The 25,573-nt window shown below is 41.3% G+C and overlaps 1 protein-coding gene across 3 annotated transcripts in view; it reads right to left on the bottom strand.

Moving 5' to 3' along the window:
* Dnmbp (dynamin binding protein) overlaps window positions 1–25,573 on the bottom strand; it is a 104,017-nt gene that overhangs the window by 9,751 nt on the left and 68,693 nt on the right. For all 3 annotated transcript variants that reach the window (XM_074078542.1, XM_020156307.2, XM_020156308.2), the window contains 8 exons: window positions 12,871–13,064; window positions 11,436–11,535; window positions 8,471–8,618; window positions 7,896–7,913; window positions 7,184–7,383; window positions 5,052–5,182; window positions 4,091–4,195; window positions 180–308 (listed from right to left, as the gene is read on the bottom strand). In XM_074078542.1, the coding sequence (XP_073934643.1) occupies window positions 180–308; window positions 4,091–4,195; window positions 5,052–5,182; window positions 7,184–7,383; window positions 7,896–7,913; window positions 8,471–8,618; window positions 11,436–11,535; window positions 12,871–13,064 (1,025 nt within the window). The remainder of the gene's footprint in view (window positions 1–179; window positions 309–4,090; window positions 4,196–5,051; window positions 5,183–7,183; window positions 7,384–7,895; window positions 7,914–8,470; window positions 8,619–11,435; window positions 11,536–12,870; window positions 13,065–25,573) is intronic.

Raw genomic sequence — 25,573 nt, 5'->3', positions numbered from 1 at the left:
TTCTCTCATTTATTTTTTGAAACTAAGTTGATCACAGGCGATAAAGAAGTCCACTGAATACATTTCAGATCCTCCTATCCCTCTATATCTTTGTGGAACTGACTTTGCACGAGCTGCCATTTGAGATGACCTGGGAAGAGGGCCAGGCTAGGAAAAGTGGGCTGAACAGAATCACTTACAAAATTGGTGAAGAGCTGATCGCTGATGTAGCGATGAACCTTCTCAAACTGCTCCAGGTCACGATGTCCCCTCTCCACACACAGGTCCCACATGCTCACGGCAGCCACCACTTTCACACATGCTGATTCCTGGAGCCAGTGAGAAACAGACACAGTAAGAACACACAGAACGCCTAGCCTTTGTCACTCACCCCACATTGCGGCCTGCAAAAATGGCTCCATCACGGGAGCTTTCCTCTTTAGTATTATTTCAGCTATGAAGCAAGCATATGCCTATAAACTGATTTATGGGGCACAGAGAAAAGCTAAAACTTGGTTACAGAAAAACTGGTGAGGGTTTTTAATCATCTCTTTGTCATTTCTCTATGCCCCCAATATGAGAGGGTTTCTTAATTCATCAAAAAGTACCACAATCAGAGCCAAAATCCTTCAGGATTGGTGAATGCCTGCTATATTGACATTAACTCAAGTGAAATCTAAATGTATGAAAAGCTAATGTATTTCGAGGGTAAACAAAACCGTCAGTGCCTCATATATTAGTTTACCATTTTATAACATTTTTTAGATCCTAAAGCCAGTACTCTGTGAGAGGAATAAACTGTGGAATCTTTCAGCTCCTCTTGAATGGAGGGTAAATATGAAACATGGTGTTCTTTTACTTTCTTTTAAAGAAATATTGCAAAGTCCCAAAGTGTAAGCCCATATGCCAGTGCAGATAGCGAATTATAGAGTCAACGAACCTCAGTTTTTGGTCCTGCTGGCTCTCTATTAGTCAATCAAATATTCTTATTTGGTGGGGCTTTTCAATTTATACTTGTGACAAAATTGTTCCACATGCTCTCTCACAATTTCTAATATCAGAACCAAACTGGCTTCTCCATAAAGTGGCTGTCAGCTCAATCAGGTCCCTCAAAATGCTGCTGTCCACTGCTACGGAGGAGAGCACTAGGGCTCAGGCATGTACTGCTATACATTCAGAAAACACAAAGAGTAAACAGTCACACGGAATTAGGAGAAAGTCCTAAGGAGCAGTAGCACAAGGGAAAACACTTGGTAGTTGCTCCTATATTGCCTTTGTCAAATCTCTCCCATGTTTCTGAAAAGTCATAAGCCTCATTTTGACCTAATTACATTTTTTAAAAGATGCAGGGAGGGTATATATTATTTAAAAAAAAAAAAAAAACTCAGGTGTGATGACACTCATTTGTAATGCTAGCAGTCAGGAAGCTAAGCCAGGAAGGACCAGCAGTTCGAGGCCAACCTGGGCAAGAGTGAGATCCTATCTCAAAAAATAAGTCGAGGGCATTTCTAATCCATGGGGCTCACTCAACAAAGGATGGCAGATCTCTGGATGACCACCCAGAAAAAGGCAAAGTTGGATGCCTATTGCAAGCTAGATCAATGATTTATACCTACAGCAAGCGAAAGTACCAGCACCTGGGATAGGATCTGGGGATAGGAAAGTCCTTTCTGTCTATGACACAAAACTAAGAAGACATAAAAGGAAAATTTAATGAGACTACACAAAAATTTTCTACACAGAGAAAACACTTTAAAGTCAGAAGTCAAACTGGGGGGAAATATTTGTAAGTCATCATCTCAAAGGTCTGTATCTTCCAATATATATAAAAGTCCTACAAATCAGTAAGAAAAAGACCAAGACTTAAAAAAAAAACAAAAAACCAAGACTGTAAATAAGCATGCCAGATCATAGAAAATAAAATGGCTTAAACACAGGAAAATATCCTTACCCTCACAAGAGATGCAAATTTAAAACCATATTGAAATTTTTTTACCTATCTTGTGGACAAAGGTAAAACATTTTGGTTTTGGCAGCACCATTGGTTGGTAAAGGATGCTGTTGGAAGGGCTCTTTGTTTTTATACTACCTCTGAAATTTAGTATCTATCAAAATTCATATTTATGATTTTACTCAGAAAATCTAGTACCCTAGGTAACTTGCATAGATCATAAGATGACATATGTATATATATGAATTTATTTATTGGGTTTTGTTTTTTTTCTTAAGACAGGGTCTCACTATACAGCCAAGCTGGCCTTGAACTCAAGATCCTCCTGCCTCTGCCTCCGAATGTTGGGATTACAGGTATGTACCACTATTCCTGGAAAGAAAATGGTGCATTTATAAGGACATTTTTTGTGACACTGTCTCTAATCTTTTGTAACTATATAAATGCCTATCAGTAGGGGGCTAGTTAAATATATTATAGGCCATCCATACTGTTAAACACTATGCAGTTGTAAAACTAACAAGGCAGCTACAGAATTACTTTAAAAATTACTTGGAAAACCCAAGCCAGTTGCTGGTGGCTCATGCTTGTAATGCTACTCAGGAGGCAGAGATCAGGAGGATCCCAGTTTGAAGCCAGCCCAGGCAAATAGATTGTGAGACCCTAACTCAAAAAACCTTATCACAAAAAAGGTCTGGTGGAGTGGCTCAAGGTGTAGACCCTGAGTACTGCAAAAAAAAAAAAAAAAGTAAAACCCAAGTCACTGGACAGTGTCCCCCATCCCCTCCCACATACACATGGGTCAGCTCTGATGAAGAAGGAGGATCATTTTTACTTTTTGGTCACCCTTCAGTCCTTTTAAATTTTGTATCCTTTTACTTAGTTTAAAAAAAAAATCCTTTAGGGAATATATACTCATGCCTATAATCCCAGCTACATGGGAAGTAGGAGGTAGAGATTGAGGTCAGCCTGGACAAAAAGTCACTGAGACGTCATCTCAGTCAATAAGCCAAGTGTCACGGTGCACACATGTGATCCCAGCATAGAGGCAGGAGGATCATGGTCCAAGGCTGACCTCCAAGGAAAAAAATACAAGACCTTTGAAAAATAACTAAAGCCACTTGTCATGGCTCCAAGTGGTAGAGTACCTGCTTAGCAAACAGGCCCTAAGTTCAAACCACAGTATCACAAAAATAAATAAATAAAATTTAAAAAGCAAAGAATGCCTTTTAAAGACAATGATTTGCTTCATAAGAACAGATTTTCCTGTGTGGAGATGGATGGATAAAGCATGTGCTTACAGTGTCTATACACATGGTTCTATTAAATCCATAGAGAACTTAGGGCTCTATTTCTGGTTCTCACTTCCAGAGGGAAGACCCAGGCCTACCTGGTCCCCTTTCCAGCTCCCCAAAGCTACTTAGGGTTCCAACAACTCTAGAGGCCTGACACAGAGCGGCTTCCTAAACTGCAAGTTCAAATGGCCAGCAGGACGCTCCACGGGAGCCATTTTCCCTCTCAGGAACTGCTTCCTCTGTGCGTGCTTCCTGCTCTCTAGCTTTACTCCCTTTGTAGCTAATATTTGATCTTCAAAATGATTTTTCCAAAATGAACTATGACAAGTGCTTCTTTCTGGGGGTGATGGGTGTTAAGGAATAGTAGTGGGGTTTGAACTCAGGGCCTTATGCTTGCTGGGCAGGTACTCTACCACTTGAGACACGCTTCCAGCCCTAACAAGTGATTCTTATACAACTGGGTATAGGGGACAGTAGAAAAAAGGTATGTGTATATGTGTGTGGCGGGGAGCGGGGGTGGGGGGGGCGGGGAAGGTGATGAAGCTTGAAAGAGAGGGAGGAGAAAGCTAGATCACTTTTCATACGAAAGTGCTGATCTTATAGGTTATTTCAAAGTTGATTCCTAAAGGAATCTCAACACCCAGGAGGCTGAGGCAGAAGGATAATGAGTCCAAGCCCAGCCTGGGCTGTATAGTGAGACCCTGTCTCTGAAAATTCAAAATCAATCAAGCAATTACCCTATAGGAATCCCGGTAAAAAGTACATTGTGGCAAAATGGTCATTTTTACTTAACTTTCATCAAACAATATGCTAAATGACAGACAAATGAACAAACTTTTCTAACTAGAGCGATGTGAACACTCACCCGGATATGCTGGAGATAGAGGGACAGGTCTCGGATAAAAGATTTAATTAATCTTTCTTGCATCCGGAAGTTCTTTTCTGTTTCTTCAAATACTTCATCTTTTATCTGTTCAAAATAAACAATGCTGCTAGCAACCTTGGGTTTTCCCTCAATGGATCTTACTGCCAAAACTATTTTTCTCATTAGAAATAGCTTTCATTCAAATTATAAACCTGTGCTGTTTCCCTGAATCATACTGAATTAATTTGGACATCTCTCCCTAGGAGTTAGGGAGCCTGCCTAGCTCCCACTTGCCTTCCCCTCCACTTCAGATGTAAATCCTCTGCCATGTAGGGCTGTCTCTTCTCCCATTGCCTGCACAACCACACATGCTCCCCTGCATGGTCGGCCCTCTCCTCTCCCTGAACACACAGAACTCTCAGGCTAACACAAAGCACATTCTCATTAAACTGCTGGTTTTCTCTTACTGCAGCACTCAGGGACAAAAGGTAAAACATGGCAACTGCATTTTCTCTGGCTTGTATTTTCCACTCATTGTTACCATGTATCCATGGTTTACAGAATGAAGTCAGAAGATTTCTGGTCTGCTTAGCACTGGTGCTAAACTGCCTTTTAAGTCACTCCATCTCTTACCTATGCATTTCCTTATTTGTAATGTAAGGTATCCAACTAGGTGATCTCTTAAATCTCTTCTAGCTTAATATGTCTACATATTAGTTTTATGATTTGTCTCCCCAAATAGAAAACCACAATAATTACATATTGACCTATGTGGCCTCCTAATGTGTCTTTATATAATTGTTAGCTGCTATCAAAGCAAAAATGAAGCTACCCAGCTTTACCTGTTTTTTCCAGCTAGCAAAACCAGAGGAGGTACCAGGAAGGGAGCCATGCCAATCAGCCCCAGCAACTCCCCTCTCCCGAACGCCCTGAAAGCTGTCTTCAAACACAGGGACCTCACCTGAGGAGCAAAGCCAGTGAGGTGCTTCAGGTGACTGCTAACCCGGTTGGATTTCTTGATGATGGAGTGTATGTTCAGTTTGGAAATCTTCTCCATAAGGCTGTCTTCATCACCCTTACGGTACTTGAGAACTAGGGAATGAATCAAGAGGTCAGTCAGAAAAGCACTTTCCTAAGCCTGAATTAAATGAACCTAACAACCTGAAAATATATTTTTCCTGCAGGGAGCCAGCGGCTCATACCTATAATCCTAGCTACCTGGGAGGCTAAATCAAGAGGATCACAATTTGAGGCTGGCCTGGGCAAACAGTTTGCAGGATCGCATCTCCAAAATAACCAGAGCAAAATGGACTGGAGGTGTGGCCTTGCAGTAGAGCACCTGCTTTGCAAGTGTGAAGCCCTGAGTTCAAACTCTAGTCCCACCAAAAAAAAAGCAAAACTCCAAAACTGGACATGACATTAACAACGCAAACTGGAACTGTGCTTGTCATTAATAAATTTATAGCTGAGTAAATAAAACATTAATCCCAAGAATCATTTAGGAACAGATACAGTACCTGGAGAACAGCAGAGGGAGACTGTGAGCAACTGGGAGCAGGGTTAGTGACAAAGATGAAAGACAGCAGAGGTGTAAGAAGAACTGGAGACTGGGAGTCAGGGAAATCTCTTGAGTTCAGTGCCTGAGTCTGTCACCTAGTCAAGGTATGATTTTAAGTAGGTCATTTTACTTCTTTGAGCCTCATTTTCCTTTTGGATAAAATGTGGAAATACTTTTTTTCTTTTTTGGTGGTACGGTGGCTTGAATTCATGTCCTCACACTTGCTAGGTAGGCTTTCTACCACTTGAGCCACTCTACAAACCCTTTTTTTGCATTGGATATTTTCGAGATAGAGACTCTTGAACTATTTACCTGGGCTAGCTTCAAACTGCAATCCTCCTGATCTTTGCTTCCCAAGTAGCTAGCACAAGTAGCTGGCACTACAGATGAGAGCCACTGATGCCCAGCGAAAGTAATATTTTTGAGTCCTCTAAGACTTGTACATGATAACCTCATGTACAAATGAGATGTTTATATACGAAGATCTCACAAAGTAAAATGCTGTACGTCTTTTTTTTTTTTTTTTTTTTGGTGGTACTGGGGTTGACTCAGGGCACCATGCTTGAGGTGCTCCTACCACTTGGGCCACCCCCAGCCCTACATTAGTTCCTTGACTAACCACTGTGTCACATTAGGCACAATCTACAGAAAGGTCTGGAGATAACAGTAGAACAGGAGCGGAAGACTAGATAGTAACAAAATGGACACTTTGTTGTTATAGAAAATAAAGACATTATATCAGGAGATAGAACCAAGAGAAATGGCTCAATGGCAGAAAACTCCAAAAAGCTACAAGTCAACGTTACCTAGCGATGTGGCAAGTGACTGAAGTCAAAGCAAAGAGGACAATTTTAGATAGCTTTAGAAAAAGCATGGAGAATGGTAGAAAGACAGGCAAAGGTTATGCTAAGTTACAGATCCTTAGAGGATATGAATAAGTCCACTTAGCATAGTCAGTGGGCTATACTTGTTGAGTATTCAGGTTAGGGTCTCAATAAGAGATCTGATGAAAGAGGAAAAAAATGGTCCCGTTCATTCCATATTATCTGACTGTGCAGTGCTGGGAGGAGATGTGAGAGGCTCACACCAGATGGCAGATCACTGGGGCCAGGTGGGAATGAAGGGTCCCAATGAGGTGGGCAGATTGGGTTTTCTGAAAGAAGACAAAAAGTCCTAACTTTAGAGTCAGTAAGACCCCTCCCCATTAGACATGTAGAGAAAACAAATCTAGGCACAGATAGGAAAGGAGCAGAGAGGGGATGGTCCATGCGTGAAGAACTCTCCTGAATATCCACCCTCCACGCTATCTTCCTATTGCTTTATCACTGATGCCTTATTTCCAAGACCCTGGTGGTGCTTTTATCATTATTACTGCCTTTCTTTTTCATATCATATTTGCCCCCAAATTTACTGTGATTTCTTTATCACAGCCCTATCACACCTACCACCTGCCTTGTCCAGTTCTGGTGAAATAACCCTTGGAGGAAAGCCTTCTCACAGGGCATGTCTCCTTTTCAGCAATTTGTCTTTCTTACCCAGATCTTTTCGACGTTTATATTCATTAATGTTAACATTAATTTCCTTCACAGCAAGGACCGCATTGGTTAAAGGCACTTTATCTGGGTGGGACTCTGGGGTGGAATTCAGCAACTCCATCAGCAGCAGTGGATAACGCATTACTCTCTGTACTGGCTTGATGAGGAAGGAGCCCAGGTTAATATAATTGGTGCATCCCCTGTAAGACAAGTCAAAAGACTTTAGTCAACTGTCAATGATAAAGTGTGCTTTTACCCTGCTTTCCAGTTGGATTCATTCAACAAATATAGTCATACATTGCTTAATGATGGGGCCACATTCTGCAAACATCACAGAGTGAATTACACAGACTAGAATAGCTACATATGTCCCAGGCAATATAATCTATGGTACCACAATCATGTATGTGGTCCACCATTAACCCAACATGGTGACTGTATTTACTGGGTACCTGATTGGTACCAGGTAATATTCTAGATGCTAAAGATTTAACAGTGACCAAGAAAAGTCTTTTCCTGGGTGGTAGATGATGACCAATAAACAAACCATACACAAAGTGTCATTTGGTGGTAAGTGCTATGAAAAGCATGATGAGGCAAGTATACTTCTAGGCTTCTGTCTATAAAGTAAGACAATTAAGTCAGCCTTTTAAGGGTTAGGAGAAATCTACTTAATAAATGAGCTCACACATCAAATAGCAAGGGGACTTACCACTCATTGTACAGGCTCCTACACAGCAGGGAGCATGAGAAAAAAAAAAGATAGCTTGTTAGAAAGATGCTGTTGATTTTCTCATTCTCAGAACATGTCTATTCACTGGGCACAATTCACATGGGATAAAAGAAAACTATGAATGCCTATGGTGGCATATCTAGTCTACTAAACAGTTAGCAGGCCTGAGTTTCACTTCCATCTACTTATTCACACATTATATTTTCATAACTTGTCTCCCCAAGACCAGGAGACTTTCACCTGATGGTCAAGAGTAACTCTACTTATATTTTGCTCTTGTTTATTGGAACAAACTATCTTCCTAGCTGATAAAAATGCTGACTTAATACTTCATCTATATACAAGTGACTTAAGACAGTAGCACAAGCAGGAAGTCATGTAAGATTTCAATGATATATAATGGGAAAGGGGCAAGCTTCATGAAAGGACATACAATAGTAAATCATTTATGTTCAAAATAAGTAGATGTCATGAGAAGCCAACATAAACACAGGGTATCTTCTAAAAGGAAGAATTAAGGAGGGTTGATGGAAGTGAAGTGGTCAAACTCCTACTTAAGATCTGCCAAGAACTCCTGAAGGTGCTTCTGGATCCTCTCTTCCTTCTCATAGATCTCCAGCAGTGAAATGGCCTCATCATGATTCTGGCAGTAAACTCTGTATGTTCCCTCAAGTTCATCCCGGTGATCAAGAAACACAGGTCCTGTGGAGTATACACAAACATACAATGTTGTCAGTAATATCCTCACTATTCTCAGTAACAGGGTCTTGCTATATAGCCCAGGCGGGCCTAGAATTCACAATCCTCCTGCCTCAGCCTCCTGAGTGGGTTTATAGGTGTGTACCACCATATCTGGCTGTAATCATCTTCCCCCACATCCTAGTTCACAGACTCTGTGAAATCTTTTCACAGATTCTGGTCCACAGCCAGTTAGGCAAAGCACTGGTCCCTATGCAAACTTCTACTGAACAAGATTTTAGAGCTGCTTCCTCAATGTGCCAGTTCCCTGACTTACTAAAACAATTCTTCCTCTTGACCTTCATTCCTTCTCTTAGTAGACTCCATCCTTCCATCTTCACTTGCACTGCTCCATTAAAAGCAAACAAAAAAAAAAGAATGGATATTCTACTTACTGCTTTCTCTGTAACTATCTGGACCTGCTGCTATAAATATAACCATTCCTCATGGAACCTCAACCCTTTATAATGTCACCTCTGCTGTCATGTTTCCTATAGAATTACCTTTCTGCAAGAGCAACTTGGTATTTTCCATGAATCCTACCTCCCTCTGCCCTGTCTCACTGGAAGCCTGCTCAGTGACAGGGACTGCATACAGGCATAAGAAGGAGAAATTTCCCACAGCCTGATATGGTGTCTGAACTAAAATCCTCTTGGTCAAGCAGTCATCTGACCCTGACGTGTCTGGCTCTCGTTACTACCCACTTTCACTGTCCGTCTGATAAGAGCACTGTCAGAACAAACTGCATGAACATCAGCTGGCATCTAAGGTGCACTGTTGGTGTGAATGGGACTGAAGGGAGAAGTCCCTCTGGGAAAGCCGGAGGACTAGGGACTCCCAAGAGCCCTGAATATGCCAGGTAGTAGAACAAACTGGAAGAAAAATGAGTAATTGCTTGATTAATAATTAATCCCTTATAGATACCAGCTAAATTTCTCTTCTTTTCTTCCTAGGCGGGTTTTAGAGTGGCAGTTATATGCTTCTTTCCAGACAGCATGTAAGTGAGTTATGAGCAGTAATGAAGGTTGCTTTAAAATGAAAACAGTGCTGAGAGAGAGGAAGTCCTATGTTCTTTCTTCCTTTCTCTCTTTCTTGGCAGTACTGGGGTTTGAACTCTTGACCTTTCACTTTGCTAGGTAGGTGTTCTACCACTTGAATCACATGCTCATTTCTTTTATTATTCAAATAAATGGTCAGCAGGTACTTATTTTAAATATCATATAAAAGCTTATTACATTAGCCTTTAAATTTACCATTATATTAAAGTTGCATCACCAAGACTTCTTTTTAGTCAATTCAATGTGTTCTTCTCCTTCCTCACCTCCCTGACCCTAAAGTTAGATTGAAAGCAAGGACCCGGGCTGCACTTTCTCTTACTACCTACACACAGTTGTATGCCTGCGCTAGGCATACAGCTGTATTCTGTATAATAGAGTTTAATGGGGTGAGGTGGATGACGAAAACCTGAGTTTGAATGCGAGTATCATCAGTTATGTGCCACGTGACCTCAGACAAATAAATTCCCTTCCTGCTAAGTCTCAGTTTTCCCACTTGTAAAATAAGACTAAGAGCACCTAAACCCCACAGGGTTGTTGTAGGGAACCACTGAGATCCAGCTCAACCTATCTGCATGGTGTAAGAAACACTGAGTGCCATAAGGAAGAATGACACCATGTGGTCTGAAGACAAATGGATGCAAATGGAGGACATCATGTTAAGTGAAGTAAGTCAGTATCAGGAAGATAAAGGTGGCATGTTTTCTCTCTTATGTGGAAGACAGATCCAAAAGATAAATATATACACAAGAACTAAATGTGCTCATACACAAATGTATACGTAGTACATGTTTGTAAAAGTGGAGCTACTCTATGGAACTCAGGGAAGGAGGGAAAGGAAAAGGGAACGATAGTGTCAACAATATCATAATACACAACGTGATACATAACATCTGTGAAGGTAGAGGATATAAGGCTATGTACTGAAAGCTACTAAAAAATGGGGGTGGGAGGGAATGGGTAAGGGAAGCAATGGAAGGGGTTGAATGGGGGGGAGGGTGAATGAAGGAGATGAAGGTGAGGGAATATGGGTAATGGACTTCATGTACTTATATGAAATATAACAATGAAACTTCTTGCTTTAAGTGGGGCAGGGAAGGGATCAAGGAGGAGAGATGGTGGGGATAATCTAACCAATGTACAAAAAAAGCCTATTTGGAATTATCACAATGAATCCCCCCTGTACAATGAATATATCCTAATAAAAAATAAGTAAATAAAAAAAAAAGAAACATTGAGTTGTACTCTCCTTTCACCTCCCCACAGTCAGTTCCCCTTCCTTCAGGAGGACAGAGCCCTGAGTTTGTTCCTATAACCACTTGCACCCAGGTAAATCAGGAGAATGGTGCCTAGTCTCAGCCAACATCATGACCCAATTTCTCTTTCTAGTGATCAGATTAGGCACATGCATGCATTGTCAGGTCTGGACAATGACAAATAAAGAAACCATATAGGGGAGCACGGAAAAAGCACTCTTAAAGTGACACAGGGGTTGCTTTTTCTCCCCTTCTAGACATTGTCATGTGAGTGGGATGGCTAGAACTGTGGTGGCCTCTTATGGTTTCAGTAAAATAGCAAAATTACAGGATGTCTCTCTCACACCAAACAGAATATGGCAGTGATGGTGTGTCACTTCTGAGACTGGGTCGTAAAACATACTGTGGCACCGGTTCTAGGGCCCCTTCCCTCCAAACCCCATGACTGAAACAATGGCAGGAGCTCATACCTACAGCATCGCTGATTTCCAGGGCAGCCAATAATTGCTTTGACACCTTAATCACCATCTGCATATTTCCAAAAAGTCCCTCAAAATCAATGTTTGGTATCTGAAAAAGAGAAACAAAGCATAAAGACGAACAGAAATAAAATGAGTGGCCTATCATTCATATTAGGAACATCTCTTCAAAGATCATATAAAAATTGCTCAGGGCCATTTTCTTCACTTACTTTCACCAAGTTTCCAGAATAGAGACAACCTACATTATCTTCAGTGTCACTCTTGCCTTGATCCAGCTATGTTCCAGTTAGATGTGTTAAAGGCTTGGGTGCCAGCCTGTGGCAGGTGGTGGAACCTGCAGGAGGTGGGGCCTACTTGGAGGAAAGTAGGTCATTGAGGATGTGCCCTTGAAGGGGATACTGGGACTCCCCTTCCTCTCACTCTCTTTGCTTCCTGGCTGCCATGAGGTGGGCAGCTATGTTCTACCACGCTCTCCCTATCCTGATGCCTGCCTTGCCATAGGCCCAAAAGCCAGAGTCACCAACAATAGACTCAAACCTCTGAAACTGAACCAAAGTGAGTCTTTCTTCCTTTTAAGTTGAATAGTGCAGGTATAGTAGGCCTGTGCTATCTGCGGGCATATGGTTCCAAGGAGACCGCCACTGAGGAAAAACCATGAATGCTCAAGGGTGCATAGAGTTCAGTAAATTAAAAATTCCTCAAATTTACCTATTCCATACATATAGTAGGTCTGAGCATCTGTGACTGTTGTACACCAAAAGATAGAACTTATTTCATGTTATTTCAAATATTGTGGAAGCCTGATTCATTTTTTCCTGTAATTTTGCCCAGCTTCCACTAAAGGTAGCAACCTTTCAACAAATCTATTTTTCACTTTACCACTTAAATTAAGCACATACCCTTTTTAGCTTGGGAGGATTACTGTAACTTTTGCCTTGCTTTTTGGGGTACCATTTGCTTTTAGGGAGGCATAGTATATTTTTACGACATAAAGAACAAGGCACCACTCCACAGATCACACGATGATTTACACATAACTGTCCATGATGCAGGTCTGACTGAGGGCTGTGTAACGTGTATGTAGAAATTTAAAATTTGTTTTTGAAATTTCTTTGGATTTTTAAAAATGTATTATTTTTTGACTGCACTTGGCCAAAACTGTGTGTAATAAACCTGGAAATAAGAATAAGGCAGGTTTGCTTTTGTATGTTGTCACAACGACAGAATGCTGGGTAACAAACTATTCTCTGCTCCTTCCTCCACCATAATACAATATCAAAGGAACCAATCCAGTCTGTAATTATTGCACTGCAACAGTAGTCACAGCCTTTATTTCAAACCAGGAAACCTCTGGGGTGAAAGCTCCCACATCCTCATGTGGGGGGAGTACATTTAAGGTCAGGCTGTCTCCCGGGTGCCCAACCTGTGCTTGCTGCAAGGGCACCATGATCCGTTCAGTGCACATCTCCAGGTCCCGAATGTAGTCTCTTTCTGTCTGAAGAAGCTCTTCCACCACCTTGGCCCTCTTCTCCAGCATCCTCTGCTCTGGATTTTCAGTGGACACAGACCCAGAAGGGGCTACCAGGGATGAAGACTGGGAGGAGAGGAGTGTCATTTCTAGGAGGAAAATGAGGACTGGTCAGCAGCTCTGGATGTGAAAACAGGATTCCTAAACAGTTTGAAGAGAAACATTCCTGGAGAGTCAAAGTCTCCCTAAGTGGATCATTAAGAAATATCTGGGTTTTTTGTTGTTGTTGATACTGGAGATTGAACCCAGGGCCTCATGCAAGCCTTCTGCCACTTGAGTCAGCCCTAGGTCTGACCATGAAGAAATCTGATCAAACCCATCAGTTCTAAACATGGGTGGATGGAGAGCTTAGCAAGTCACCCCTGCAAAAAGAGTTGTCTGGTCCATGCAATATCATCTCAACTTTGTCCTAAATTGAAGCTGGCCACCTTTGAAAGCACAAATCAGTATCTACAAGCTCCTTGTGACAGGTTGAAAGGGGTGTGGGCCTTATCAAGAACTGCTTTCCCTGAATCAGATATAAGCCTGTTCTATGAAATACCAAACTGGCAAATAAAAACATCGATACAGCATATTAAAAAGAATATTATGGGGAACATATAATAATGCAACTTGCCAAGGGGAAGACAAGAAATCATCCATTAGAGATCTCGGTGACTTATGGCCTATCATTTTCTAGTCATTACCACACAGTCAGATGTGTAACGGTTGTTTAGTCTCCTTATCAAAAAAGTAACCAAGACTCAGGCAGGGTTCAGAAAGACAAAGGTCGCATGTTTTCTCTCATAGGTGGAAGACAGATCCAAAAGATAAATACACAGAAAAATAAATATGATCATATAATGAATAATATGTGGGACTGTTTGAAGGGACTAGGGGGATAGGAGAGAAAGGATGATAGAGAGTAAATATTGAAATACATGGCATCGGTACAGGAAGAGGGTACAACAAAACACACTGAAAGCTGCTGGAGAATTAGGGAATGGGGGAAGGTAAGGAAGGAAGAGCAGTAGAGCGGTTAGACTGTACAATGCACTCACAGGTGAAACAGCATGGCGAAGCCCTTTTGAATAATGAGCAGACACTTAGACAATGAGGGTCAGGAATGCCAAACAGGTCCTGCTGGGGAGGGTAAGAGTAGGATGGGGAGGGTGAATGAAGAGGTTAAAGAGGGTGAATATAGCCTATGTACTTTATATACTTGTATGAAAACAGGACATTGAAATCTGCTGAAATCATTTTAAGTAGGGGAAGGGGACGAGAGAGAATGATGGAGGGGATGAACCTAACCATTTCCATCCTAACATATATGGAAATGTCACAATGAGACTCCCTGTATAACAAATATATGTTAAAAAAAGACTCATGGCAGTTTTTTTTTTTTAACTTCATATGGCCTAGGAGATAGGAAAAAATACTATAAACATAAAAGTTCTTTAATAGTATTTTCAATTAAAAAAAACCTTTGCAGATCTGGGCTGCATGATTCTAAAACTGAAAACAAGTATGCTTCTTGTTAGTTTTTATAATTTGTTGTTACTTAAATGTACAGGATGAGAGAATTATTTATGAAGATGGGACATTTGTTCATTTAAAACAAATATTAAATACTAAAGCAAACAACTGAAAAAATCCAACAACAAAACAGTCTCTGCTGAGTTTCCTTCAAATTCCTTAAGATCCACTTAAACAATTAAAGATTTGGTAAGTAAATACAGTATTAAGTCTGAGTACGATTATAAGAAGCAAAAACACAAGTGTTCATGGAAAGCTAGTCTTTCATACATTTCATTCTCTAAAAATCTTTCCTGCTACCCCTTTCCTAAGGATTTAGAAGTTTCAGTGTTTAAAAAGGAATGCAGCTGGGCATGGTGGTGAATGCTTGTAAATCCCCAGTCGGGAAGCTGAGGCAGAAAGATTTTTAAGTTTGAGGCCAACCTGAACTACATAATAAGATCTGTCTCTCTTAATATCAGACCCCAAACTCTAAAGTTGATACAGGAAAGAGTAGGAAATACTCTGGAGTTAGTAGGTATAGGTAAGAACTTTCTCAACGAAACCCCAGCAGCACAGCAACTAAGAGATAGCATAGATAAATGGGACCTCATAAAGCTAAAAAGCTTCTGTTCATCAAAAGAAATGGTCTCTAAACTGAAGAGAACACCCACAGAATGGGAGACAATATTTGCCAATTATACATCAGACAAAGGACTGATAACCAGAATATATAGGGAACTTAAAAAACTAAATTCTCCCAAAACTAATGAACCAATAAAGAAATGGGCACGTGAACTAAACAGAACTTTCTCAAAAGAAGAAATTCAAATGGCCAAAAAACACATGAAAAAATGCTCACCATCTCTGGCAATAAAGGAAATGCAAATTAAAACCACACTAAGATTCCACCTCATCCCTGTTAGAATAGCCATCATCAGCAACACCACCAACAACAGGTGTTGGCGAGGATGTGGGGAAAAAGGAACCCTCTTACACTGTTGGTGGGAATGTAGACTAGTACAACCACTCTGGAAAAAAAATTGGAGGCTACTTAAAAAGCTAGACATCGATCTACCATTTGATCCAGCAATACCACTCTTGGGGATATACCCAAAAGACTGTGACACAGGTTACTCCAGAGGTACCTGCAAACCCATGTTTATTGCGGCACTATTCACAATAGCCAAGTTATGGAAACAGCCAAGATGCCCCACCATTGATGAATGGATTAAGAAAATGTGGTATTTATACACAATGGAATTTTATGCAGCCATGAAGAAGAACGAAATGTTATCATTCGCTAGTAAATGGATAGAATTGGAGAACATCATTCTGAGTGAGGTTAGCCTGGCCCAAAAGACCAAAAATCGTATGTTCTCCCTCATATGTGGACATTAGATCAAGGGCAAACACAACAATGGGATTGGACTTTGAGCACATGATAAAAGCGAGAGCACACAAGGGAGGGGTGAGGATAGGTAAGACACCTAAACAACTAGCTAGCATTTGTTGCCCTTAATGCAGAGAAACTAAAGCAGATACCTTAAAAGCAACTGAGGCCAATAGGAAAAGGGGAACAGGTACTAGAGAAAAGGTTAGATCAAAAAGAATTAACCTAGAAGGTAACACCCACATACAGGAAATCAATGTGAGTCAACTCCCTGTATAGCTATCCTTATCTCAACCAGCAAAAACCCTTGTTCCTTCCTATTATTGCTTATACTATCTCTACAACAAAATTAGAAATAAGGGCAAAATAGTTTCTGCTGGGTATTGAGGGGGGGGAAGAGGGAGGGGGCGGAGTAGGTGGTAAGGGAGGGAGTGGGGGCAGGGAGGAGAAATGAACCAAGCCTTGTATGCACATATGAATAATAAAAGAAAAAAAAATAGAAGGTTAAAGACAAAAATATGCACCAAAAAAAAAAATAAATAAAAAATAAACTGCACAGACATACATTGTAAAAAAAAAAAAACAAAAAAACAAAAAAACCACAATGTAGCCCAGATTCTGGTTTCCAATAAAAGGAATCAGGGTTCTTAGGAGAAATGGCATCCCAGAGCTGGGAAAGGGAAGGGGCCAGATGGTGGAAAACAAGGAAGTGCTGGATGACACGATGGGTGGGTAGGGTATGGTCAGCAAGGAAGCTGACTGGATGGGGCTGCCTTGAGTCCAGTTTGGCACAATTCAAGTATCAGAATAAGTGAGCACAGTAATGGATTCTAATCCATTGAATAAAAAGTAGGGATGGATGAGTTCTTAACACATAAGTACTTAAGTAAATGAGAAGAGAAAGTTCTTTGTCATGGTAGAAAGTCAACTCATAAATAACAGAAAAGGCTGAGGGAGGGGCTCAAGCAGTAGAGCTCCTGCCTAGCAAGTGGGAAGCCCCGAATTCAAACCCCAGCACTGTCAAAAATAAATAAATAAATAATAGGGGGAAAAAATGGAGTTAAAAGGGATGGGGCTGTGGCCCAAGTGGTAGAGTACCTGCTTGGCAAGTACAAGGCCCTGAGTTCAGAATAAAATCTGATGTAGGAATGGGCTATCAAGAGCTGCCTGGTTTGCTTAGTGGATGTGACTGATGATCAGGGCATTTTCCATAGTTTTGAATTACTTATTACAAATTACATGTTAATTCCAAAAATGAATAAAAGTGACTATGTAGTAGAGAAATGGATGAAACCATGACCTCGTAATAATGACTAACATCACCAATAAGGGACGAACACATATCCAAACGTTACATCTAGAAAAAATATACATCTTTTGCACAGTATCCCAGTCACAAATCTTGAGGAAACATCGAACTTGAAATGAGGATTTATATTCTTCAAATTGTCAGTGTCATGAAAGAGAAAACAAACAAACAAAAGAACCCTGAAGAATAATTCACAGATATAACTAATCACAATGCACTGTGATTCTGTCCTGGATCTTGATTTGGAGAAAAAAATTGCTGTAAGGGACAAATGAGGACAACTGAAACTGGGATGCAGACTGCAGTTTGGCCAAATGATGAAATCAATGTTAAATTTTCTATTGTGGTCATGCAAGGGCATCCACACTCGCACTGATGCGCAAGGAATGCAGCACGTGCACGTGAGGCCCTGAGTTTGATCCCTAGCACCACAAAATATACACAGAAACCTATTAAGGGACATGGTAAGAGCAAAGTCCTCTCAGACAACGCAGAAGACCAGGAAGAGAAATGAAAGAGTGGAGAATGAGAACTAGGGAGAGAAAGATAGAGGGCATACAGGAGGTTCTTTGTGCTATTATAATTTTCTACAAATTTGAAGGAGAGGATTTTTTTTTGGTGGTACTGAAGTTTGAACTCAGGGCTTCACCCTTGTTAGACAGAGGCTTTACTACTTGAGCCAGGCCTCCAGTCCTACAAACTTGATATTATTCAAAACAAAGTTTAAAAAAACATAATGGAAAATAATCTTTCTTGAACTTTCCTTTTTGGTAGAATGAATGGCAAAATTTCAAGCATAAGTCATTGCATCACAGTGTCATATTATGACTCTAAGTTAACTGTATCATATAAACAATTTATTTATGGCATGCTGGGGTATGAACCCAGGAACTGACATATGCTAGGCAAATGCTCTACCACTAAGCTATACCTTCAGCCCCATAAAATGAATTTTTAATGGACCTGTTTTAAATTTTCCTTGTAATTTCAAAGCAATAGGTCCTCAGTCCCAAATATGGTCTCATTTGTGGCAAGTTGAGAAAAAAAACCTCGCTTTTGCTGGCAGTACTGGGGTTTGAACTCAGGGCCTTGCACTTGTAAGGCAAGAACTCTAGCCTTTCTTCAGCCTAAGAAACACATTTTTAATGCAAGATTAGAAGAGCTCTGGGAAATGAAGACTTTTAGTGAAGTCCTACTACCCAAGAGGTAATTTGCAGACTATATTTCTGAACTCATTTATGTTAACACCAAAACTTTAAGGTAGGTATTGTTGCTCCTATTTAACAGATTTAAAAACCCCGGCTTCAGAAGGAGGGACAACATGTCAGGTTATGCCGAGCAAGCGGCAGTTCTGGAATTACAACTAAATATATTTAAATACAAATCCTATGCACGTAATTATACACCATTTGGCTTCCCTAGCCTGGAATCTCAACAGAAACAGGCCACGGACCTATTTGTTTCAAATCTTAAAAATTCCCTGGAAGCCAGCGCTGGTGGCTTACATCTGTAATCCTAGCTACTCAGGAGACAGAAATCAGGAGGATTGCAGTCTGAAGCCAGCTGGGGCAAATAGTGCATGAGACCCTATCTCATAAAAATCCATCACAAAAAAGGACTGGTGGAGTAGCTCAATGTGTAGGCCCTAAGTTCAAACTCCAGTACTGTAAAAAAAAAAAAAAAAAAATCCCTGGAAAATATTCTCTCCAGGGAATCAAAGTTCTATGAATTACAGTATCCACGCACAAAGTGCCAGCAAGCACTCACTCATCAACCCGAAACCAGAATCCTATACCAAGAGATTCAGACTCAGATTTTATTTATTAAAACAGAGAAAAATGTCGGCTGCTGGTGGCTCACACCTGCAATCCTAGCTACTCAGGAGGCAGAGATCAGGAGGATTGTGGTTTGAAGCCAGCCCAGGCAAATAGTTCTTAAGACCCTATCTCAAAAATACCTAAGAAAAAGGGCTGATGGAGTGGCTCAAGGTGTAGGCCCTGAGTTCAAGCCCTGGTACTGCAAAATAAATAAATAAATGCTAAAAACAAACCCCATATACTTTATTTAGTGTGACTAAAAGCCTGAGGGGTGTTTTTGCTAAATTGCCTGAGAATCTGATTCAGCAATATGGGTGGGACCCAGGAATCTGCAATTTAAAAAAAACCCTGGTGTTTCTGAAGGGAGAGGAGTGACCTGCAGGCTCCACAAACATATTAACTCGAAAAATTTTCAAACACAAAGCCTAAGAGATCTGGCTTGAAATGACTCCAAATGTAAAATTCTTTTCTCTTTTAGTCTCAGAAAAAAAGCTAGCTATGAAATTTTAGTGACAGAGCTGCAGCTCATTGGGAGGGTGCTGCAACCAGCTTGAGGCCGTGTGTTCAATCCCCAGCACTGCAAAATGAAAACCCACAAGTTTTGTGTGGGACCCAGTGAGACAACGTGGCCTGCAGCTGCAGCTGCAGCGGAGCAGGCTTTGAATCTTACACGTCCCCCGCTACCTAGCTGTGCAGCCCCAGAAAAGTTCCCTCTGGGCCTCAAATTCCTTGTTTGTAAAGTGAGGATAACATCAGAGTTGTTGAAGGAATTAACAAGGTAATAACTCAACAAAAGGTCATCCTTTTCCCACGATGGGTGAGAAACTGCTTTGCACCAGTTGAAAGCAAAATTCACAGAGTAGAAAAATGTCTACTCTGCATAGGTTCTAAAATTCTACTTTCCTGTAAAAGCAATAAAATCTGGAGATTGAGCAAGCACAAGGAGGAAACTGAGGCCCAATATCAGCCAATGGACAAAAAGAGCAGAGCAGCTGTCACTTTCCTCCTAGGATGGCCCTGAAGTTCTAGGTGCAGGAATTTACTTTTATAATAAAACAATTAGTGGGGTCACTGCTCCACTTCCCATCTTCCCTTTCAGGTCAGTGGTTCCCCCCAGATTCATTTCCCTCATTCTAAGGAAGAGAGTGGGTTAGTCCACAGCTTCCCACACACTTTAAAGGACATGAAGAGCAAAGCCTTGCCCCTGTTCCCTGGCCTGGAAGATCTGGCTGTCTTCAGCACTCCCAGCTAGGTCCCAAACTGTGGGCCACACTCCCTCAGTGCAGGCTCCTATGGCCCCCAAAGCTCACACAACCCCCCACAGGTACCTGCAGCACCCACACTCAGTGCAGGGAGCATGGACAAGCATCTCAGCATCAGCAGGCGCAGCAGAATCTTCCCAGAGCTCTGGAATGTGCAACCCCCCCAGCACCCTTTGAATAGGGTCTGAGCTCCCGGGCTTCCCACATTTCCATATGAATTGCCCACAGCTACTAGTAAAGGATGGAGCTGGACTCCTCTCTACAGGACTGGGCCGGCAGGCAACACCTGCCCTTCTGGTTGCTTTCCTTTCCCAGTCCTAAAACCCTCTAAACTTCACCTCACAAGATGATTATCTCTTACTTTTTGTGCATCCTGCTAAGCTTTGTTTTGAGGTGGGATGTCCTTTTCAAAGAACTGCAGAGACTACTCCGAGCCTTGCAAGAAGAGGCCCCACAGGGAAGTGGGCAGCAGTCACCTGCCGAGGCCTTCTCTGCAGTCTTGCTCTATGGCCAGGTGATACCCTCACTTTGCCCCAGGCTTTCCCTAGGAAACCCTGACCTTCCGTTGTAGGCCCCTAACCCCTCAAGCCACCAGACTGTAGGGGATCTCAGCTGGGCAGGTCCAGGCCAGTCAGAACGTAGAGCCAAGTGATTCCCCTCACACCTTGCAAACATTCACAGTTTAAGGAATGGGGGATGGGGGGCAAAGTTGCAAGATATGTTACTTTTGTAAGAAAATGAAGAGAAACAAAGAAAAGGGAAAAGAGGAAAAATGAGAGAAAGGAAAATGTGTAAAACCCATACACAATTCTATATATACATTTATATGTATAATTGTACAGAGAATGGTCTGAAAGGAACACCAATTTCATCACGGAATTTGTCTGATTTCAGATCCCTGCTGGGCAAGTGCTCTACCACTGAGCTATACCATCAGCCCTCAATCAGTGCCTTTTAGTCACAAAAGAACATAACAATTTTAAAGAAAACCCTGTCATAGTAAGGTACCCAGCTGTTGGTGACCAATCTGAGAGTTTTTGCCTTTTGGTAAAGAGTCCTTCCCACTGTATCTAAAATTGCTGCTACCCTGTGAGGCTTTGTTGGGTAGTGAGCTGCAGGGTTGTCGCTTTACAATTTATTTAGACAAGTATTTTTTATGGCACTTGCTATGCATGGCAAGCATTGCTCTAGACACTTGACAAATATTAGTTTCCTCACTCCTCATAATAATCCCACTGTGGTTCCCATTTTTTGATGAGGCAGCAAAAGATACCAAGCAGCTGGCTCAGTACGGGTGTGCTGGGCTGTGAGCCATCCTTGACCAGTCTGTGCTCTTGACCAGTAGATGTCCTGCCTCCTGTGCTTTCCCCAGGCGCCAGGTCCTGTGAGTTGTGACCAGGAATTCCACCTTTGGTGTATGTGTGTGGTAGCTACAGATAAAGTGAGGCAACTCTAAAGCACAGCTCAAGGAAATCAGAGCCACACTTCACCCAGCACAACGCAGGCATAGTGATGTACTTCAGCTCAAAAGCATGTATTCGGATGTCTGTGTCTATTAAACCTATCATATAAAGTAAATCATAAACCTCTCAGATGCTAATCCAATAGTATCATACACGGCAAATATTCAATAGTACTTAGATAATTTATGGCAGAAATGATATGAATGAAAGGGAAGGCTTTCATGTCCTCTAATTTTAAAAATTAAAAGAGCAGCAGGCACTGGTGGCTCACATCTGTAATCCTAGCAACTAAGGAGGCAGAGATCAGGAGGACTGCGGTTTGAAGCCAGCCTGGGCAAACAATTTGTGAGACCCTATCTTGAAAATACCTAACACAAAAAGAGCTGGTGAAGTGCTTAAGGTGTAGACCCTGAGTTCAAGCCTCCATAACGATAAAAAAAAAAGAGAGAGAGAGAGAAATGGGAGAGTAGATAAAAACTTTAAAGTCCACTGAGCTACATACCCCAACACAAAATCAAACCTTTTAACCCAAGGGTCCACATTTAAAATTTTATTTTGTGTAAACAACTGGACACATACATATATGTTCCAGGATATTGATGAATGCTTTAAAAAGTTTAGAAATCACCTGAACAGAAACAATCAAAATTTCCCCAAAAGGAGTTTGGGTAAATAAGTGATGACATGCATAATAGGCACTGTTATAGCCATTAGGATAAAGAGTTATATATGTTAACATGGAATGATATTTAATTTAATGTGTGTTGTTAAGAAAATTGGGATAGAAACCAGTTTATAAAAGAAGATTTCATTTAAAAGGGAAAAATACTGTAAATGCACACATTTGAAAAGGAGAGAGTGTTGAAGATGCAAAAATTCAGATTTTTCCCCTTTTTACTTATTCTCTCTGCTGGTATGTCTCTTATGAGCATGTACTAATTGAAATGACAAAGAATAATAAAGTGGACAAAAGGACATTTGCCATAAAATGAGAATATTCAAGTACTAACAGTCAGCACTCAGTTACCCTGTGAATCCATCTCTTTCTTCACTTTTTAATAATCTGTGCTTTCTTTCTTGACCTAATCCCTTAAAACAATGAAGAAAGCAGGCAATGAGACACTTTTGAAATACCAACTTGTAGAAGAAGCAAAACTAGTCGCCTGCCTAGTGATCTCTAGAGGCGATCTTTTGGTAGCAAACCCTGAGAAAAGGCAATGGGTAAACTTGCTCACCCTCCCCAGGACCCCCAGGAGGAATCATAAATCCTGGTTTTCCATATTCCCGGGTCACTCAGGCCAGCCCACCCAGCCCCCATTCTTTTCCTTTAGCGCCTGCTTCACCTCTATTTGGAGGCAGTTTGTCCTGCTCTAGGAAGTTTCACTTCCAGCCCTGTGGTCTCGGTCTTCTGTGGAGTTCACGGTAGACTTCTTGTCCACCAAATTAAGTGATCTCAACAGCAACGGAACAAACTTTCCCTGTGGCTTTTGCTTGGGAACTGCCCATGTGTTTTAACAAGTAGCTCCGAATAAAATCCCTGCAGGAGGGATTCCACCTCCCAGACCTAGCTCTGAGCTCCCTGCCCCCCTTTCTTTTCTAGGACCCTGATCTAGGCAGTCAGAAGAACTACCCAGAATCTAGTGCCCAATCTAAGGGAGTGTGCTGTTTCTTATACTGCCAGGATGATGAGTTTAATGCTAGGAGCAACTGAAATGCCATTTTGAACACTCACCAAATACATGGCTATTTTTTTCATCTTTAAGCGGAAGAAAAAAATAATCATTAAGTCAAAAATAGGTTTTCTAAAATAATTAAAAATAAATCATGGCCAGTGGCTCACACCTGTAATCCTAGCTACTCAGGAGGCAGAGATCAGGAGGATTGCAGTTTGAAGCCAGCCTCGGACAAACAGTTCACAAGACCCTACCTTGGAAAAAAAAAAAAAAAATCACAAAAAAAGCGTTGTCAGAGTGTCTCAAGTGGTAAGAATGCCTGCCTGGCAAGCATGAGATTGTAAGTTCAAATCCCAGTGCTGCCAAAAAAGATCATCTTTGTTCAATAAGCAAATTTTGATTATGTGGCACTCAATGAAATTTTTCATGGAAAGCCTTATCTGTTTTTGTTTAAGAAAGGGTCTCACTACCTAGTCCAGGCTGGTGATCCTCCTGTTTTAGCTGCTCAAGAGCTGGGATTATAGCTGTGTACCACCAGGCCCTGTTATCAAATGACCCTCTAACTATTTTTCTATCTGGCTCAATCGCTTTTTTTTTGTTTTTTGGTGGTACAGGGTTTGAATTCAGGGCTTCATGCTTGCGAGGCAGGCACTCTATCACTTGAGCCACTGCACCAGCTATCCAAACTTTCTTCAGTTTATATTAGGTAGCTTACTTGATCTTGTAACAGTTTATTATCTTCTATGATTGTCTATCCCCTATAGGTTGATCTGAACTATAATTCTGTTTAAAGTTTTAATTAAAAAAAATATATATATATGTAATAGAGAGCTACCAAGCATGTGCTGGGGCAAGGGTACAAAACAACCGCCAAAGCTTTCTCAGGCAACTCTATCAGGAACAGCAAAAGGAAGGTCTTTAAGGTTATTTCTGTTGGCATAACTGAACAAGATGTAAATTCATGACACAAAAGACAAGATAAAACAGATTTAAGCATTATGTGCTCTGATTGTATTTATTCAAGGGGATGACTCCAATTTCTCAAAGTAAAGGTACTTTCAGATGACAGTCAATATTACAATGGTAGAGTTCGATTAAGTCTAGGATATAGGGAAAGTCCCGTCTCTTCCTTGCCTTCGATTTCTGGGGACATAAGTGGAGCTGCTTCTAGATAGTGAGAATGCAGAGCAGGCATAGACAATAAAGTGCCAAGACTACAGGGCAAACCCCTGGGCTCTCGCCCTGCCTCCCTTCCTACCTGTGTGATCTTGGACTTGTCATGCCACCTCTCTGAGCCATTGTTTCCAGTGTGTATAACAAGGGGGCTGGGCCTATGTGGTCACTTGGGTTTTGAACTCTTCTGAGATTTCCCACTCTGGTACTTCATGTACACCCCTCTGTTTGGTACACTCACACTAGCCTCTGACTGGTTCCACAGAGCACATTTAGTATGTGAGGCTTCTGAGGACTCACTCACACTAAGTCCAGAGAGCTGGCACTTGAGCTATTGTGAAACTCATACCAACAGTTTAAGGAGACATTTCCCTATTGTTCCTTGACCTCACCAGCCTACCTTCTCTCTGTGCCTTTTAAAGCTCAAGTTCCAGCTTCTCCATGCAGGCTTCTCCAGCCTTGGATTACTCCTTCCTCTCAACTTCACTTCTCAAGTTGCAATGTTGATATGCACATTCTGGGCACCCAAAACCGAGTGTTTCATTTGATGACAAGTATTTATTGAGTGCCTATTATATGATAAGTGCTACGTTAGATTTTGGAAACACTATCTTCATTCCCAGCCATCATGGAGCTCAGGCCCCTGCACTGCCCAGCACACCTAATATGTGCCTAATTGTAGATCTAGAATCTATATTACACACATTAAATAGACACTGCATTTCATAAATAGCAGCAATTAAGAGTGCTCTAAGCGTTGCTCTGGTATGACTGTGATGAAAAACACTACAGAAAGATTTTTTTTAAAAAAACCTTAACTACCTTAACTTTTGTTTGCCTTATCTACTTGTATGCCACACCCAGTTAGGATTTAGGACTGCAACACAGCAGATCAGGTTCCAGTCTTCCTCTAAGGTGGAGTAGGTGGGAGCTGGAGAACAAGAAACTGAATTCTCATCCACGGGGTAGGGAAAGAGCCCAAGGAATTCCACCATAGTTTTTGTCTGAATATTG

This window comes from Castor canadensis, chromosome 7 (genome assembly GCF_047511655.1).
Source record: "Castor canadensis chromosome 7, mCasCan1.hap1v2, whole genome shotgun sequence".
NCBI lineage: Eukaryota > Metazoa > Chordata > Mammalia > Rodentia > Castoridae > Castor > Castor canadensis.
The sequence above is the reverse complement of the archived record's forward strand: the minus strand, read 5'-3'. Positions and strand labels throughout refer to the sequence as shown.